The 19,766-nt window shown below is 41.7% G+C and overlaps 2 protein-coding genes across 2 annotated transcripts in view; both read right to left on the bottom strand.

The window, feature by feature from the left end:
* Positions 1-2,629, bottom strand: part of TTC13 (tetratricopeptide repeat domain 13) — a 60,065-nt gene extending 57,436 nt beyond the window's left edge. The window contains exon 1 of the mRNA XM_042025208.1: positions 2,124-2,629. The gene's annotated coding sequence lies outside the window, so the exon portion shown is untranslated. The remainder of the gene's footprint in view (positions 1-2,123) is intronic.
* A 7,225-nt stretch (positions 2,630-9,854) lies between these two features.
* Positions 9,855-16,060, bottom strand: FAM89A (family with sequence similarity 89 member A). The gene is made up of 2 exons (XM_042025212.1): positions 15,758-16,060; positions 9,855-11,850 (listed from the first exon to the last, which is right to left on the bottom strand). The coding sequence occupies exons 1-2, from the start codon at positions 16,010-16,012 to the stop codon at positions 11,692-11,694; spliced, it is 414 nt and encodes a 137-aa protein (XP_041881146.1). The 5' UTR covers positions 16,013-16,060; the 3' UTR covers positions 9,855-11,691.
* Between the last annotated feature and the right edge of the window lie 3,706 nt (positions 16,061-19,766).

The raw sequence follows: 19,766 nt of genomic DNA, 5'->3' as shown, positions 1-19,766 counted from the left end.
CCAAGCAGTAAAGTTTATGGGTTTCCCTAGAAAAGGTACCAGTAACCTCATTACTTCAATGGTTTGCACTACAGCCTTGCAAATACACTTTTACGAAGCAGAATTTCCAATTGTGCAGCCTTAGAATTAGTCACTGAATAGGAAGAGCTGTGCAACAGCAGAGCTTCTCCCTTCATTCTGCATTAGTGTGTGCTGCATTAGGCTTCACTGGTGCAGGCAAGGGCTACTGTGCTTGTGACCTCCTGCACGTACAGACAAGGGAGCCCTTTCTTCCACACAAGTCCCATCTCAGAGGCATATAAGCTGCCATTTGTTACCCCAGTCTTCACCAAACTGAAAGTAAAGTAGGACATCTGCACTGGAAAACTATTAGCTGATTTCTCATAAAACAAGCAGGCCCTTGTTTCTCAGGGGCTTGCCTGCTTTTGCATTCCTTGAGCCCTCCCCAGCGGGGTGGTGTTAAGCCCTGCAGTGCCATCTGGAGCTGATAAGGAAACCACTATTGATTTCAAAACTGGAAGGAACACACAGACACTCTTACACACATGTTCTTTGATTAATTTTTGTTTTTTAAAATCACAAATTCAAGCTTTTAAAAAATGAACATCCATCTTCAGTTTGGAGAAATGTGAGAATGAAATTAGTGGTGAAAAATAGGTCACAAAATACTTGTTTTGGTGACTCGGTATCAAAGTCAATTCAAGATACAAACCATGGATGCTATAAAATACAAATTATTTCAGGACGACATCTCTTTAAAACCTAAGCAGTCCTACAAGCTGGGATTATTCTGAGTCTTGTTGAGCTCTTCAAAAATTCACGTGGCAAAAGAGAGAATGAATGCATTCCTCCACTGCTAAAAATCAACAGGATTTTTGTTGCTGAACTAATCTGAAACTCAGGTTTCTGCAGTTAAAATTTGCAGGAAGCTGTATATAACAAGATTCCCATTTTGTCTCCTGCCTCTTAGCTGTTCTGACCTTCTTATTCTTTCCAGTAATGCTTACTGTATTACTGAGGTAGCAAGAAAGAAGATATGAACATAAGGAGCTTCATAAAATCTTTTTCCTAAACATGATCTGCTGTCCTAAATTTGTAAAGCTTTTTTTGAGCTCTGTATAGACAAATGACAGGTCTGCAAAGCAACTAGGAAATACTGCTAATGATGTTTTAATTGCTATTCATTAGAATAATATATATTGTTTGTGTTTTTTCCCCTGGGTAAAAATGTGCTTTAAATTCCTTTACATAGAAGCGTAAGAGTGTGAACCTAAGAGTTTTTACATGTGCTGGCTGCTGCTGGAATAAATCCAGATGATCCCCTTGATTTCTTACAATCTCTAATTGTAATTCTGAGGACATTTTTAGGCAAAAGAACTGTTGTCCATAAGCTGCACAGAAGTGCATGACTCTATGAGCACAGGACTGGGGACCTGAATTAAGACCTGAATCCTAATCCTGGCTCTAAGACCAACCAGTACTGTGACCTTGAGCAAGTCATATGTGTGGCTTCATAAAATGATTGTATCTCCACCATCATAGGATTTGGGGGAGGATTAATTTGTTCATGTCTGCTTAGAAAGATGAAAAGCATTAAGTCCTTTCAGCTGCAGGTTGTTAGGAGTCAGTCAACACTGAATGTCAGATATGAAACAGACGTGCCAGGAGCCAGAGAATGTGAATATTAAAGGTGACATGTTTAAAGTCTTTGTTGTACTAAGGGAAGCTTTAATTCTGACCCTCGCTGGCATGCGGTTCTGTAATGTACACATCTGAAGGCTTCTAGGGGTATATACAGCAAATCACTAATCCCTTATTATGATTTTGAAGTTATTGCAGCTGTTGTGTGCCAAAATAAATCTGAAATTAGTTGAAAAACTTGGAGCAAAGGGAACTGGCACATTAGCTGATCTTACTTTCAGCTGTCTAAAAGAAAAAATAAGGTACTTAATATTTAACACTTTGAGACTTTGAGGTAGAAAGCACTGGTACGTTTTGCAGAAAAATATTTCTTAAAAAAATATTACAAACCATTGGTAATTTTCAGTAAACAAATTCAATAACATTTCATAGATTTAAACAAGAAAACAAAACCTCAACAACATAGAAGCACTTCTACTCACCTTGCACTTCTTCCTCAGAGCTGCTTATTCACTCTGTAAGCATCTGTGGGTGTTACCTTTATAGTGATTCCCTGCCAGGGAAGCTGCAGCCCATCTGATGCTGTCATACATGCATCACTCCTTAACTTTGATCCTTTCTTTGGTCTCTCACTCCACTTCCAGAATAAAGCTTTGGTTCTAACCTTCAAAGCCACATATGTATCATGTCTTGGCTACAGTAGAGATAGTCTCTCTCAGTAGGACTACAGCGTTCTTTTGATCACTGAAAATCAAAAGCCAACAGAAGTGTAATAATAACTAGGAAGAAAACATTTCCCATTGAGAACATCCACTGGATAATAACATGCCACATACCAGCACCAGAAAAAATGGCTTGGATTTTGCAGGATAGGGACTAAAAGTGAATGTATCACATTGAGCATACGCCTTATAAATTCGTCCAAAGCAGGAATCTGTTTCCCTCTAAGGACATTTCTCCTACTTAGTAGTGTGAAAATGGCAGATGGATTGCACAGCAAGGAAAGCACAGTCCATCTCTTACTCATTTTGTCCTGGGAGAGAGCAAAGTGGAAATAAAACACTGATGATTAATGAAGAATTTTTTCAGGAATGGTGGACCTTATTTGAACCCTTTTCTTTAGAGATGAAATTAACTTTGCTGTAGATGAACACAATAGCAGGTACTCATTTCCTTACACAACCACATGACAAGACTTAGTTTATACTAAAATTCTCATCTTTTCAAATGTATTTTGCACTTCTTTAAGTGGATTTCTCCCAAAAATAGTTTCCTGCTCAACTGAATTGTGCAATTTATGTAAATGATGTGTGTGTGTGTGTGTGTGTGTGTAGATGGAAGGAAAGGGAAGGTCAATCCTGTTCTTACAGCCTGTGCATTTCTGCCTTATCTATGTATAACGTTGTGCAGCTTCTGTCTGTTTAAAGGTCCCACACTGAAAGAAAAGGCCACCAGTGAGAAAGGCACCTTCTTCCCACAGTAGTTTGATTATTCTGCAACAGAACAGATTGTATCAGTTTAAAAAAAAAAAGTCATGTCCCTGATAAAAGAGCATCAGAAGCATGTAGAGATCACGTCTCCCTTCCCTCATTGTTACTCAGCTACTTTCATGTAACAAAATGCCAGCATGGTGATTCTAATCTAATTCAGCTGCACAAGCACTTTGACTGAAAGTTCAGAGAGGTGTTTTTAATCCTCCCAACACGTCCCAATAGAGGATGGCAAAACAGGAAGCCCTCATGCACAGATCCTTCCCCACTACAATGGCAGGGTGGAAGGTGCCATCTGTCATTTCATGCCATTATATTGGAAAGTGCTGTCTTCTCTAAACTCCTTGCAGCAGCTGCTCCTGAAGGCTCAGCTCTTTGTCCTGAGCAAGCAGCTGCCTCTGCCACCCCCTTGGGAACAGTTTTGTTTTCACAGAATCAGACAGGGCTAGAAGTGATCTCAGAGGTCATCAGGTCCTTCCGCCAGCCACTTGGATGGACAGGCATTCCTGACATATGTTCTCCCTGGCAGGCAGATATTCTGGCTCTCAGAAACCAAACCTAAGCTGCCTTTCCTGAATTAAGAGACCTATCAGCTCCTACTGCATGTAGTGACAGTTTGATGCCTGGTTGTTTTCCAACTACGACCATTTATTCAAGCAATATGATTTTGTGAAAATACACGATTTTACTTGAGGAATCCATGGTGAAGATGGTGACTTGGTCTTTTAGAAAGTTTCTGTCCTCCACTTTTATTCTCCTGGTTGTATGCTTCCTATTCCCTCCTACCCCCTGCTTAGCCTTGCTAAGCCAGCGACACAGAAATCCATCAGACGAATTCCTTGGCTGCAGGACCACAAAGCATTAAATATTTCATTTTAAATGAACAAGGCAGCCTGCACATCTCAGATCTACTACAGACTTTTTGTAAGGACATAGGCACTGGGTAACACACCATTAAGCTGAAACAAAAATACAATCAGTGCCTACAAATGAAAGTATTTAACTCAGAGAATGAGAGAATGGACATGATGCATTGAGATCTCTGTTTCTGGAGAATAAATGCATCCATACAAACTCCCTCCTAATTTGCAAAATAAATTGTAATGTAAATTTTCATTAGGAGGCACACTTTAGCAGATGCTTATACAAATAAACATCTGTGGTAATAACGAGGTATGCTTGGCTTCTCTAACACTGAATGATGTATTCTGCCCATACACACCTGCATTGAAAGCACAGAAAAGAGTATTATTCTCTATGAGAAGAAGGGACATTGAAAGCCTAGAACAGTCCTACATTTGAAACAGAAAGGACTTTTTGAATGACTGGCTAGTGATAAGTGAAAAAAAAGTCCTATTGTGTAAACACACAAAGCACTGGAGACAAGACAAACCTATTTACATATGAGAACTCAGAACTCAAGCAAATCCTGTAAGAAAGGACATGAGACAGGATAAAAGAAATGCATAAAACAGAATTCCTTCTTCCCCACAGAGATTACTGCAAATTTCTACTTCTCTCATTTATCCATAAGGGTTAATACTGTATGCAAGCAACTGTGCAATGACAGTCTCCAAAATACACTAGAACTCTGTTCATAAATGTCTTTCCTCTTCTAAAAATGCACTCAAATTACACATTGAATAAGTGCTATATATTCCATTCTCTCTACAGCTTATATGTATGATGCAAGGTATTTAAGGAAAGGCTTCTCCAACTTGAGCATCATGATGAAGTATCAGTCAGAAAGAGCAAGGGTATTTTGCAGATGCAAGTCAAGATCATGTATGATTTGTACAATACTAACAGAAGAAACAGGAATAGCAAGACCCTTGGAAAGAATATAGACATGCTGTGTTCGTACAGGACAAAAACCAAATGGTAACAGAGCTTTGATACTCTAATGCTATGAGAAATTAATTTTCTCTCTTTTGATATACTATTTTTTTTCAGCTGATTCTGATAAAATGTCCTTCCCCTACACCAAACTATTTTAATATTTCAGTCGTTTACCTTTTGTGCAATGTAGCATATAAAAAGTAATTTTATTCCACAATCAAACAGCCTTTGATGTTGCTTAGGAATAATGAAACAGGTTAAAATGTGGTTCCATTTAAGATTGTACTTTACCTCTTCAAAACTTCGCTTGTTAGCGCACCTCTGCATGCAATGTTTGAATTTTCCTATGTCCATGAGGGCTTTCAGTACAAATAATTAGTGCTTTGTTAAAATCAAGATTCAGGTAACCAAATAATGTAAAGGGTTAAGAGAAAAAAACCCAACAAAATGTACTGTCCCTGTCATCCAGGTGCTTTTGTAACTGAAGTAACGACCTTATTACACTGCCTCCTTGTAAATGATTTAAAATGTTCTGCTGTTTGACGAGTCAGAAGAGTTTAAGCAAGAGCTGGTAGGGCTCAGACAGGCAACTTTATTGTTTGTGACAGCGTCTGGTATCTTGAGCCAAAAGGAGCTCACAAGCCCTTACTCATGTGTCTAGCCAGGTAATCACAAGGACGTTTCTGACCTGTGGAAGAAATGCTTGTGATTTCTGAAAGTGAGTAGTTAGCACTGCGAGGAGGATTGAACTGCTAACATGAATTTAAGGCAGTGGTTTGACATAGAACTGAACTCTCAGTGCACTAACAATTCCAAACAGTCTGCTTCGGCCACTAAATTTTAACAATCCATTATTTGCATAGGATTTCTTCTCTCATATTAAACTGAGGAATTCTGAAAGATTACATTCTCTTGAAGACATTTTCTTAATAAAGTCTTAGCACAAGTGCATTTAAAATCTGTAGCAAAAGTCCAGAGAAGAGCCAAAATAGTCACAAGTCTGTGTATTTCAGTAGCAGATGGCTTTGTCTTTTTAAATTGCATACCAACCTTATCTGAAAAATGTAAATTCTACTGTTAAAAGCACATTCCTCTGAAATCAGATGTGGGCTTCATTACTTAGGGCTGGTTGCTTCTACATTCATTTAATTAAGTTTTGGGAATAGAAAAGATAAAACAGAGTGGGCCAAAAAACTAAGGGAAAGAGACTTTTGCAGTGAATATTTATCCCCTCCAAAGTTCCTCTGTCATTTAAAATCAAATAGCCAAACTCACTTCTGAGTGAGTCATCTGAGTGAGAACCCCTTGTTAATCCTCTTCATTTCTTACAAGGTGCAATTGCCCCACAAGCTGCAGGTGCCAGTCCAGCACACATCCAGCCTCACCTAGGCTTTATTCCTTAGAGCTCATCTGGGTTTTGTGGGGCCATCTCTGCTCTTCCAGACCACCTCAGCTCAGGAGGGTTTGTCCCTTGGCACAGATCCCCCAGGCTCTTTGAGCCATGGCAGAACCTAGCCCTCACAGCAGACCCTGGCTGTTTGTAAAGCTACCTGTAGAGTTGCAGTTGCCAGGATCATAGAATAGGCAGTTAAGAGGCTTTACCACATTGGGAGCTTGGAAACTCACAGAAAATGTTAAAATCAATAGAAGATGACTTTGCAAGTAAGATAAATCTTTTAACTACTTTGCTAAGGAAACAAACAAGTTATTTCCTTAGGTAATGCAGTGTTGTCTAGAGTTAAATGCATTAACTTCAGATAAACCAAAGATAATGGATGGAAAAATGTACTTCTGAGGAGTTGTTTTCTGAGAAAATGTAGTATATGAAAAAAGTATGAACCTCAAACTGCAGTGGTAATATATCCTCCACAGGTAGGCATCACAAAAACACAGTAAATTCTTTCAAAGTGACTGAAGGTCGCAGAGCAGTACATTGGAGAAAAGACCTGTTGTTAGGGCTCCCTTTGGCATGTACCTGATTAATCCTTCCATTTCACATTCCTCCCCAGCGGTCAGCTGAACAGCACAGTGGGGGAATTAGTTTTCTACCCTAAGAGCAATCTAATTCCTCAGGGCAAATGGACGGCTTTAGCTAGGCAGCTAAATAAAGTCAAATAAAACACGTTCTTTCCAGTTGAGCAAAAGCGCATACCTGCAACAAATGACTGTCACGTTAAAAATACATGACAAGTAGCATAACCCCAGCATCTAAAATGGGTCAAAAAAGGACATGAAAAATCCCCCAAGGTGTCAGCAGCAGAACTAATCAATCATGGGATTTTAAAGAACTCATGTTCCAGGACCTCAGCATCTCCTTCCAAACTGTGCAAAGCTCCCACATCCAGGAACTGTAACATTCCTCCCCACCGCTCTTCCCTTCCAGCATCCCATTGAGTCCTGAAGGCAGCACCTGGGGTGTTCCCGGGGCCCCCTGTTGTATCTGCAGTTTTCATCCTCGTTCTCTAGAAGATGTGCTAAGACTCTTCTCCTTCCCAGACACCCCAGTGGCACCCAGCACTGTGGTGCCCTGGCTACTGCAGAGCTGCCAGCAGGCGTGTGACCATCCGGCTTTTGCCTTCTGGCAGCCAGGTGATCAAACACCAGCCAAAAGGGGAATCTTACCTGTGATCCTGTCCAAGAAAGGAGCAGTAAGTCTCTCTCTTCCTCCAGCTCCAAATTTTTACAAGGCTTCTAAAAACAGAGCAACTCTACAACTTCTGTCCTATCAGACCTAGTTTACAGCAAACAGACAGAGAAAATGCCAGGACAGATTTACTGCATAAGCTTTGTTTCCTTAGGATGAAGGCTAAATGTGACACAAAACCTTAGGCTTGTAAATAAGTACTAAGTGGATCAATTATAAAGACTGGGGGGCTTTGCTACTCTCTTCATTGCATTTAAAATTTTGCAAACTGTCTTATTTACTAGAAATTGTAAACATAATTTTTAAAAAGTCAACTTATTTTAAATGTCACAAAATTATTTGGCTACCTATGATTAGGAACTAAATTAATTACAAATACTATCACAATTTTTGCATAATTCTTCTCCTAGTCTTCCAATTTCATGACTACACCAAATATTGTACTGAAGTCTCAACTTTTAGCAAGCACCTAAACGATGCATAAACTGAGTGCAATTTTGCCCCACCTTTACTGGAAAGCTCTCTTTGAAGCAACATTCATGCTTTTTACAAGTTATTCTTATGATTGCCTATTGCATTTCAGTGCATTAAAGCAGTACCTTTGAGTAGTACATTTGTAGAGTGTTATTTGAATATCTCCTGTATCTTAGTATTTAGCTGTTCCACAGTCTTGGAAATAAAAGACACCAAGCAGCAATTCTGGTTTTAGGAAAAGATGCCTGCTTTGAAGTCCATCCCCACTAAAGTCAATAGCACTGACAGTAACTTCACCAGGAGCTGAAGCTGAACCTAAATGCTCATCTGTTACATTTGCCATGGTATCAGCCACCCATTACTTTTTGACACCCACTTTCTCCAGAGTGGAGCACTCCTTCCAGACTCTTCTCGTTTTGTAGACTAAGGCAATTGCCAGGGGACTAAAGTGTAATGTAATTATGACAGTATGACTCTGCAGTTGTCATAGCAATGGAATGAGGCTGATATGCTGTTGAAGTAAAAATAAAACTTCGAGTACAGCTAGTGGAGACCTAACAATTATTTCTAACTGCTTTACCACATTTATAGGCCCTTTGGAGAAAGGCCAGTGAAGAGTTACCCAGGGCAGATTGCCTTCTGAACTGCTGTACTCAGAGCTCTCCATCTCTGGGCAGCAGGAGCCTGACTGTTCTTTTTCCTTGTAAACCTGTCTTTTCCTGGGCCTGCTCATTATTGGGTGTGCTATGTGGGACTGGGAAAGTTCTGCAGTGTTCACTGGGTAGAGAAGTGTCCAAGAGTTTCTTTCATTATATCCTTAAAAGGTACCCTTAAAAACTCACATGTCAAGATGAGCTGGGGTTATGGAATCAAAATGGAAAGCTGTGTTGGGATGTGGTTTGGACCACGGGTAGGAAGCTTTTGTAGTAACGTGACTCCATTCCGTCATGCGCACACCGAACTCGGACTTGAAGCTGCCTGTAGCAATTACTCAATATTTAAGCTACACTTTCCCACCAAGCACCTCTCTTCCAGAGCAATTTCCCTGCTTTGTGCTGCTATAATGTGGTGAAGAGGTACAACTCACAACTGCAACACCAGACATAGACATCAGCCTCTGGAGCAACTGCTTACTGACTTAAAAACAAGTTTCTTCTTTTTACAACCTTCATCTGGCTAGCCAGCCCTCATGGCATTTGAGTTTTCCTTAGGAATATAGACTATAACTTCTCTCCCATGCAAGATGGTGTTATTAAAAAGGACAAGGTGCTGAAAACTTAGCAAGTCCTTATAATCCATCCTATTTTTCAGTCCAGATGTTGTGGAGTGATGTTTTAAGACTTTTATGCTTCCCTTGGTACAGGGAATACCAAATATTCCATGTTGCCCAAATCACGAGCATGATGAGAAACATAAATCATATCACTTTTTAATTTTTTTAAGAGAAAATACTGTGAATTTTGCTCAAGTCCATTCTCACCACTGCAACTATTAAGGAATGACACTCTAAAGATCTGTAAAACAGAATCATTAATTTTAGTAGTAGAAACAGGATTTTCTCCTGAATTTAAAAACAAGTAAAATCCAATTAAGACAGAAAAGCAGTAAATTCCATTCCAAACAGAGGTAGGTAGAACCTTTTCCACTGTAATTTAAAAATTGCTTGCTTCAGGTGATAACTAGTCCTAGTTTTCTTATGGGAGGGTTGGGAAGGGGGGTGGGGTTTGTATTCACTGAAAAAGTAAAATACACACAACATTAAAAAGTTATGCTAAACATCATGCTTTTTATTTTTGGGGAAAGAGCAAGAAAATAGCAGTACTTCAACAGACTAGAAAAAGCCTCATGTAAATACCAAAAGCACAGCAAATTATACTAAAAGCTGATACATTCTTAAGTCAAAGCATAAAGTTGCATGTAAATATGTGTGTGTATATATATTTATACATGTATACACACATAGGCACACAACTTTTAAATACAGATGTAGCTATCTGGATTATCTGTGTTTTCCTTATCATTCAGTTTAGTTTTGGGTGAGTGAAGCAATTAGACCAGAACTAACATTAAAAAAATACCCAACCATTGCCACAGACTAGATTAAGAACTATACACATACACAATTACAGCACAGTCTTTACTCTTGTGGCCTTTGAATTCCACTAAAACAAGCCTGTTTTAGAGGGAATGCATCCTGGAAGTCTCTTGGCTTTTATCACTGCAACATCCTAGCCTTTGCTAAAAAGAGAGGAGCTACCCCAGAATGTGATCTCCAATTCTTCCTGTAAACTGCATGCATGCCAGACATGAACCATGCAAAAACCCTTTGAGGTTTAAGCCCTTAATTATTACCTTGTGTCAAGATTCAGGCACTGTGCTTTACAGCAATCTTCAGAATTAAATTTAAGAAACAAAAATCACATTGAGAGTTCATTTTACTTAAAACAGAGAAGGGTGAAGACTCAGATAGTTGGCAACTCTCAGCTGATTAAGCATTACATGTACACACTGCGAATTAATAAAAAGTTAACCAAGTGCTTTAGTAAGTTCTGAAAACAAAAATAAGTTATATTTCAAAGAACAAGTTAGTATAAAAAGTTTTAACATATGCAAAGTATGTGCTCAAAATACTTATTTCGCATTTTTAAAAAGAGCTGTCATCTACCTTGCAGCAACAAAGTTCACCCAGTATAAAATATTGCAATTTGTCCCATTGTGTCATATGAGAGGTTTCCTTATTCATATGATCAAGAACACTTGCACAAGAGTTCATGTTATTCCAAGCCACATAGTGGCAGACAGACTATGTTTGAAAATGTGCTTTTACTATGCAGTGCAGTAAAAGCTAAGCAAACCATTTCAGAGTAGCGTTTAGCAGGTCAAAGAGCTACATCGATGCAAGAAATCCAGAGAAGAGTATAAAAGTTAATGCCAAGTGGCAGTACCAAGAAAGTGAATTAGATCAACAGAAAAAAAAAAACCCTGCTGGTAACATTCACTATCACATGTACAGCTTGCAAGCTAGGAATAAATTAGCTTCGGGAGAAAAAAAAAAAATTAACTGTGTAAACAATTCACCCAGTACAAAACTGGATGCAGCCGGTAAGAGCAGAACTAGCTTAGTAGTGCTGAGGATGTGCGTGCATCCAGATGCCTGTTCAAAATGCATTAATCAATGCCACTGACTCCCCCAAAAATCACCTATAGCTATTTACACCACAGCGGAGGCTTCCCTCCCCCCTTATGAAGTTATTATAACTCAGGAAGTCGCTGCTGTCTTCTACGATTAAAATTCCAGTTATAAGCTACCAATGTTTGTAAGATGAAAACACCCACCTTGCAAATTAAATTGAAAACTCTTGTCAAGCATGTCTGAGGACTCTTCAAAAATTAAAGTACAGCACTTTGCTCAAGTGGTATTTGCATGAGTAACTTGTACTGACAGCCTGTTAAAATAAGAGAATTTAACACAACTTGGGGTAGCTGGGTGTTCCTCCTCAGGAAGAGGGATCCATACAAATTCCAGTTGTTCTTGTTGAGGTGTGTTACAGGGAGAGAAGGACAAAAGAACTTCAGTCAGCCTCAAGGGGAATCTTCCTGCTTCTAGAAGTATTCCTCCTCTTCATCAAAAAATCCGTTCTCCAGGGCGTACGAGCAGTCTGCGTTAGAGTCAGCTTGGCAGGCACCTTTGTATTCTTGAATGGATTCGTACAGGGAGTAGAGCTGACACAGCAATGACATATCCAGCTGCCGAAGGCCAACCTGAAGGGGGAACAATTCAATCATTACTGCAATTGCCTTTTTATGGCTGTATAATGCTGTGTATCTTTTGTTGCTAAACAAGAGGTTCGAGCTTCTTTCCACCTTGAACAGTTATGAAATATGAAAGTAAAATTCATTTTCTAAGGTGGCAGATGCCCCACGGGATAAACTGGACAAAAGAACAAGGAACGATGTGATGCAATAGTGCAGAACAAATGCAAAGTGTTCTTCAAAATGTTGTATTACAACGCTGTGCTTGACTTTAATAAGCAGTTCACTCCTATCGGAACCATGGCAGATAAATTCATAAAGTCTGTATTCCTCACTATGCAAGGGAGATATTTTTCCAGAAATACTGTGTGTCTTTCACACATCTTTCTCTCACAGCATCACAGGCGCTCTGTTTTTCTTTAAAATGGCCTGGAGTAGAAGTTTTAAATGGGACTCTGGTTTTTCCACTTCCCAGCTGAGTAGTTCTACTCTGATTTTCTTTTCTATATTGACATACATAGGCATCTGACAAACCCAGGTAAGTCTAGCACAATACAGCATGCTACTTTCAGGCAGCAAAACTAAACAGAAGTGACACAAGCACATATGACATATCTTGCAAATCTTCAGACTATTTTCATGTGCCACTCAAGCATAGGCTTGATTATAATTAAGCACCTAATATTTTGGTCCTTAAGCTTCTCAAATATTAGTTCCAGAGCTAATTACAGATCTGGAGAACCATTAAAAAAAGGCTACCTTGTGGTCTGCATCTTTATGTCAGGTACAAAGCCAGTATGTTGCACAGCAAAGTGAAATAAAGCTATTCATTTAACTCAATTCAGCCTCCCTCTCTGGCAACGAAATAGAGAGTTCACTTGACATTGTCACCTATCCAAGTCAGATCAAATTAAAACCACTACCCAAATAGAGATTTTAGAGAAACAGCCATTTTGGCCTTATTTTTCAAGGAAGTGTTAAGCCGACAGGCTGTTCCTAGTGAGCCTCAGTTTCATCAAATAAAAGTTTTTGCCACAACCTCATGTCAAGAGGAAATAAATAAATAAACAAATAACGTTAGCAGCCTGTACTGCAACCTGAACACCAGGCTGTATTTTACTCAGAATGAGAACTCTTACCTCAAAAATCTCTCCTTATGCTTCTAAATTCTCAGGACAATACACTCAGCACACAAGAAAACCACAAGAAGCTAGCATGATGATCTTACTTCGACATTGCTGAACTATCCTACCAGCAGCTCTTTCTGAAGGTGAGAAGAAGAGAAAAAAAAAAATCATACACCACAATGCCATTGAGAAAAAGAGGGTATGACATCTTCCAGGAACACCACAAATTCCTTGGTGTAATCATGAAGCCAAAACATGATGTCCTGCACAGGCTAAAGAAGATTTTAGGACAAGTGATGGGACACTGTGCTAGCTGCCAGGACATTACTGGTAAGTCTTTCTACCACCTCAGATCTATGCTACTTTTCATACCCATCTTCCTTTATAACCTAGACAAACTGCTCACCTCAGGTAAGAAAGGATGCTGTGAAGCTGGACCTAACACTATGACATACAAACATGAGACCCACCTGGCAGACCTGAATGAGAGCCAAATGTTTGAGGGACAAGACTGCAGTTCAGAACTGTTCAAAAAGCAATCAGGAGTGAGGTGAGCCAAAAAAAGTCAACCTGGAGACAGGTGACCTTTGTCTCCCAAGGAAGGTGGGACCATTTTCACCAGCAGCTCTCCTGTTTCAGTTCCATTAAGAATTTCAGCACTTTCTGTGAAGTTCAATTCTACTGACTGCCAAGCACAAACTTTAAGGGAAAAATTGCTTTGCAGAATTAACATAACAGTCTTAAAACCAAATGGTTATGTTTACTATCTTATTTTTCTATTGCTGCCACTAGTATCAAACTATCAAACAAGAAGCCTACTGTGAAAAATGCAGCCTCTTCAAAACTTTCATGTATGACCCCTGAGGTAGGAAAAGCCTGAAGAAATGTCCAACCCTGATAGCATTAGCACAGTTTTTAATGCCAGCCAAGCTGCATTTGACTCTTGATAGGGCAACCTATGGCACACAGTTCCATGCAATCAACTCTGTTCTTCACAATCATAGCTCTGAAATGACCTCTCCTTTCCTCCCTCCCTCTCCAAAGCATCCAAGTCCATCCCTTTCTCAGCTTTAAAAGCTTACATACACAGTACCTTGCTTGACCCTGCAGGGAAAGATGGTGCTGTGCATTTCTTCCTCACTCACTATGGAAAATTTAAAGCCAACCCATTACTCAATGAAAATTGTATCTTTGCTGCAAAAAGAGTGTTCAATATCAGTAATAAAGTGCTTTTATCTTCTTGATGAAAGGCAGCCTTTTAGTACACAAGAGTCTCTCTAATTTGTACAGGCCACAAAAAAGTACATCTGGAACCAAGGAGCCTGTTGCTTGAAAGTCTTTGATGTGTTTAGAAGTATCTTTTTCTTTAGAAATACTTTATCAAATTATCATCAAGGATAGCAGAGTATTAAAGGAAAGTTTAAAAGGGAAGTCTAGTTATCAAATAACTTTGAGAAGTATCTCATTTGATTTCCCATTAGGAAAGAAATAGATTAGACTTGTTTAATGAATTACCTTTGCTTTTTTGGAAAAGCTTAAGACTAAGACCATATGTCCTTGTTTCCCTTCACAGCATTGCAGAAGAAAGCCCCGGCAGTCGATAGACCCATCCTTCCTGAGCTTTAGTGCAAACTGGCAATTCTAATACACAGTTTTAAGAATTATCTCTAACTGTTGAAACACTGGTGGCAGACTAAGGTTTCAGCACACTCCCATCCTTCTAAATCCACAGAAGGACCTTTCAAAAAAGCTTCTTGTCCTCAAGCACCTTTTTAGTTTAAAAAAACCAGTCTTGAACCAGGCAGATTTTCAGCAATATCGTATTTTATATGCTTCATAGAGTTTTTAGAGTTGGAAGAGACCTCTGGAGGTCATCCAGTCCAACCCTCCCGCCAAGGCAAGGTGGGGTCACCTCGAGCAGGTGACACCAGAACACTTCCAGGTGGGTTTGAATGTCTCTAGACAGGCAGACTCCACGAGCTCCCTGGGCAGCCTGTTCCAGTGCTCTGCCACCCTCAACATAAAGAAGTTCTTCCTCTTGTTGCGGTGGAACTGCTTGTGTTTTAGTTTATGGCCATTGCTCCTCGTCCCGTTGCTGGGCACCACCGAAGAGAGTCAGACACCATCCTCTTGACACTCACCTCTGAGATGTTTATATACATTAATGAGATTCCCTCTTCTCTAGACTAAACAGGCCCATCTCCCGCAGCCTCTCTTCATAAGAAAGATGCTCCAGCCCCCTAATTATCTTTGTGGCTCTCCGCTGGACCCTCTCCAGCAGCTCCTTGTCTTTCTTGTACTGATTCTTCAGAATCCTCAGCACGTAAGGCTTAGGCTATTATTAGTCATTACAGCTGCAGCTTGCACCAGCAAAGCACCAACACCCAATTAGTATTTAATCAAAAGGTGCGCCAGGTCGCCCGGAAGAATTTCGCTGTAATAACGCTGTGCTACAGGATCAAAACAGAGTCCTGTAGAAAACTACGCCTAATCACAGCCACTTGGGCTGCACGAATCATACCGACACTGGGGGTGTTTTTTAACACCAGCCTTTCAACTGGGTGCCGGGTTCCGGTGGGGGCCGCAGGGCGCGGTAAGCGGCTCCCCATCCGCACCCGGAGCAGTCCCGCCACCCCCAGCCCCGCTCCCGCCGCCGGTACCGGCAGCCAGGCCGGGTTACAGGGGCTGCACCGGCCCGGGGCGCCGGTCTGGCCCCGGGGAGGCGGCGGTGCCCCGCCGCCACTCGCCACGTCCGCCGCCCCCGCCGAGCCCCAGCCCGCCCCGCTCACCATCTCCTTGCGGAGCAGGGCCAGCGCCGCGTCCAGGTTGGGAGGCTTGGGCGGGCGCGGCGAGCCCCGGCCGCCGCCGCTCAGCTCGTCTTGGATGCGGGACTTCTGCGCGTAGAGCCGCTCCAGGTCCCGCCAGCGCCCGCCCTGGCCGCTGCCGCCGCCCGAGGATGAGGAGTTCAGCAACCCGCTCAGGCTCTTGGGCAGCGGCGGCAACCCCGCGCCGCCGCCGGGCCCCAGCAGCCCCGGCCCGCTCATGCTGCAGCCGCGGCCACCGACGGAAGGAGCCGCCTCGGCCCCGCCGCGGGAGGCGCCGCCCGGAGCCCGCCCCGCCTCCGGGCCGGGCGGGGGCGGGGGAGCCGCGCGGGGCCGGCGGAGGGAAGGGAGGGAGCGGAGCGGAGCGGCGGAGGGGCCGCCCCGCAGGTGCCCCGAATCGGGGCCGGGGCCGCGCCGCGGCCGCTTTGTCTGAGCCGAGGCGAGTCCCTGCGGGCGCGGCCTCAGCCTGTGTCCCGCAGGAACACCCCCGCGGCAGCGCACTGCCCCCGGGCAGGGGGAGGCAGAAGGGCCCTGCGGCAGCGGGGCTGAGCCTCCGGGCTCGGCCCGGGGGCTGGGGGAGGGATGAAGCGCAGTGAAAGCAAGCATGAAAGCAGATTAACTGCTAGAGGCGGAGGGTGACCAGTTCTGTGGCGATGGTGTTGCATCAGTCGCCTGATAACACGCGACACTGCTCTTCCTTTCCATCAAGATGTTTCTTTCTGCCCTGGTTTGGGCGGGGATAGATGTCTTCTCAGGAGCTAGTACAGTGCTGTGGTTTTGATTCAGAATGAGAATGTTGATTACATACTGATGCTTTGATTTTTGCTGAGTCGTGTTTATCTTAAGGACTTTTTTTGTCCCTGTGTGTCTGTCTCATGCTCCACCGGGGAAAAGGTACACAAAAGAAACTGGGAGGGAGCATAGCTGTGACAGGTGACCCCAACTGGCCAAGGGATATTCACCTTTTTTTATTCGTACTTCGTTTTCAATTATTAAACTGGTCTTACTTCAGCCTACAAGTTTTACTTCTGATTCTCCTTCTCATTCCACTGGGGTAGCGGGAGGGCGGGGGGAGGAGGGCTGAGAGAGCAGCTGTCGTGTTTAATTTCCAGCCGGGCTTAATCCATGACACTTTCACATCCCCACAGCCAAGTTTTGTACCAAAAGTGTTTTATCTCCGAGCATTGCAACTACGCAAACCTAGGTCTATCTGCTCTTTGAGTCAAATTTCTCAATTTGTTAGCTCGCTGTCTGTCTCCCAGCTTTATTCACAGAGTGGGTTATTGCTCTGCTTTATAGAAATGCCCAGGTGCTTTCCTGAGAAGACTGTGGAGAGGGAGCCATTCTCAGGACGGGGGATGTGGCACAGGAATCCCCAAAACTGCAAGCGCAGCCACAGTTCTGGTACCACTGCAATACAACCTCAATGTGCCAACGCTGATTTTGTGCCTTTTATGTTTCCCGCCTTTCTCCTTGACGTGTTTGCATCTCTGGAGTCTCTTGAAAAAAAATATTAGGGCAGTTTTGGGTTATTCAAAATCCAAACCAAAGCAGGGTATAAAATTGGAGCTCTGGGCATATACTGCCATTGCAAAGCCAGATTGTTTTAGAGATGCATTCCTATTCCCATGACCCTGCTTTGTTTGTGGGGTTTTCTCTTCAAGAAATACCCAGATATGGTGATTTTGAGTTAAGCCTACATACTTTCAGTTTTGTTCCCAGACTTGCATGGCTTTTTCATGGTTTAAATGTCATCAGATCCTGTGGCAATTGTTTGCAAACTGCTTACAGTGGAGGAAGCTTTTGCCAATCTTTGTTCATGTTTACATGCCACTTTAGGGCTTGATTTGTCAGACAACCTGATGTGCTTTTTAATGCTTTTTGCACTGGAGAATTTTCCCCCCCCCCCCCCCCGTTAGGCATGATGCTGCTTCCGCCCAGGTTGATTGTGAAAAATAAAATTGTGCTGATAGCTTTTATGAAACTAAATGCATTTTAAACCATCCTTATTGTAGAGTAAAAGTGTCAACAAACCCCTCATCCTTCCAGGCCAAGGGTGGAAAAGCAAAGGTGACTGCAAAAGCATTGTTTTGGTTTGCTAAAGAAGTACACACTGTACTGTTGTCCTGCTTATTAGCAAATACATTTATTTGTTCTCCTCCCACCATCCCCCCCTTTTTCTCCCAGATGACAGCTATTTGGAAAAGCTTGTGTTATTTTATCTAGACTCCCTTATCTTATTTTTTTTTCAGTTTGCCTGATCTCATTAAATTCTGAGTGCATTTTCTTCACACTTGGGTCCTTTAGTCACCTTGTTGCCATGTTTACCACCCTAAAGATCTTTATGCCGTTTTACTGCTCACCTTTGTAATCTGAAAAATAATAAAAAAAAAAAATTTGGGGGGTTTCCAGTGCCTCTTCTCTCAACTGGCAACCTTATCTAGCCTTCATTCATACTAAATTTATGACTATCCTTGAAAATCTAAATCTACTGCTTTATTTATTCTGACCCAGTTATAACATGGTGATAATGGAAGCTGGAGTCTTTTGCAGTTATGTCTTTTGGTAATGAAGCAAGCTTTTGATAGCTCTACAGACTTTTTGGTCTTTGTTGGTTCCCAGAATTGAGCTACAGAAACATGTTACTTGTCAAAACTGATCTTTGCTAAGGATGTTACCTCAAAAAACCCCACATTAAAAATACATGTTGCTAGATCATAAAGAATTAGGAAATTCCAGAAGAGTGGTATCCCATACCATCGCCTTACAGAAATGCATTACAGCATAGTTTTAATTTACCTGTTCATATGTGATGTTTTACTTTTCCTAATCCATTAGGAGGATACACAATGCCTGTGTATCATTTGTGCATCATTTACTAACAATCCTCTTTTCAAATGCGGTGATCTATATACATTATAGCATACCTTGAACTGATACATCAAGACTGTCCCCTACAGCCTTTTCTCTGATGCTTTCTCCTCTAATAACCAAGTTATCTACAGATGTTAATGGAATTCCTCATAATGACAGCCCTGTGTGAGAAGGTAGTATTGTTATCCACACTGGAACGAGGACACAGTGAGCTGAAGGGAGGTTGTGGTAAAAAACATCAACTAATTTTAAGTGCCTGGTTTGTGCTTCCTAGGAATGATTTTCCACCCAACAGAACTGACAAAAGGACATGTGCTTCTGCTTCAAGCTACCCTGCACAGAGCAGCGCCTTTGCTTAACGCTACCTTTATAAGAAATTTAAAGTAATACTCCAGAGTTTGCAGCAAAGAGGCATGTGTCATATTTTGTCAGCTGTGCATCAGGGATATCTTAAAACTTGCTAAACAATACACACCAGAGTCAGTCTCCTTTTTGTATTGGGAAGATGCCTCTCATTGGGTGAGCTTGCAGTCAGAATTACTTGTCAAGGACTGGTCAGGATCCAGATATCACAAACTGGGCATAAGCAAGACAAATTAATAATTAGTTACACATGCTTTACTCTTCCATTTGCCCCTGTAGTTAAAGTGCCTGAACACAGTGTGTTTCTCATGAGGCCTGTGGCTTTTATCACTGATGTGGAGGAATGGAGATCAGACTGTTCTGTGGTGCTTTGGGAATGATGTGAAACTCAGCCACTTGGCGGAAGAGAATTTAGAATATTCTGGGTATAATTGGAACCTGATATATGGTGCCATATAGTGGTACATCCAAACAGAAATTAGATTTTCAGCTAAAGATCATTCAATTCTTATGCATCATTTTTCATCAGTTTTAAATAAAAATGGTCCTAATTTTGACACTTTTTTCCAGGTATATATTTTTATTCCTGCTTAAAAAGTGAAACCCCAAGTGTATTCTAACACATATTACAGGGGCTTCTAGCTTGGTCCCTAGAAAAGTGGTGTCCTTAGATCTAGAGCAGACATCCTCCTATTTAAGCTACCTGAGTAAACAGGAGCAACAGAAGGCTCTTACCTTT

This window comes from Corvus kubaryi, unplaced genomic scaffold (assembly GCF_017639235.1).
Source record: "Corvus kubaryi isolate FWS band 111438036 unplaced genomic scaffold, C.kubaryi_AGA036_p1.0 37266, whole genome shotgun sequence".
NCBI lineage: Eukaryota > Metazoa > Chordata > Aves > Passeriformes > Corvidae > Corvus > Corvus kubaryi.
Note: the sequence above shows the minus strand (reverse complement) of the source record. Positions and strands in the feature narration are given on the sequence as shown.

Coding starts and splice junctions, on each gene's coding strand:
- FAM89A (XM_042025212.1), bottom strand. CDS start 16,012: ATGAGCGGGCCGGGGCTGCTGGGGCCCGGCGGCGGCGCGGGGTTGCCG. Junction 11,851..15,757: donor CCCTGCTCCGCAAGGAGATG/GTGAGCGGGGCG, acceptor TTCCCCCTTCAG/GTTGGCCTTCGGCAGCTGGA.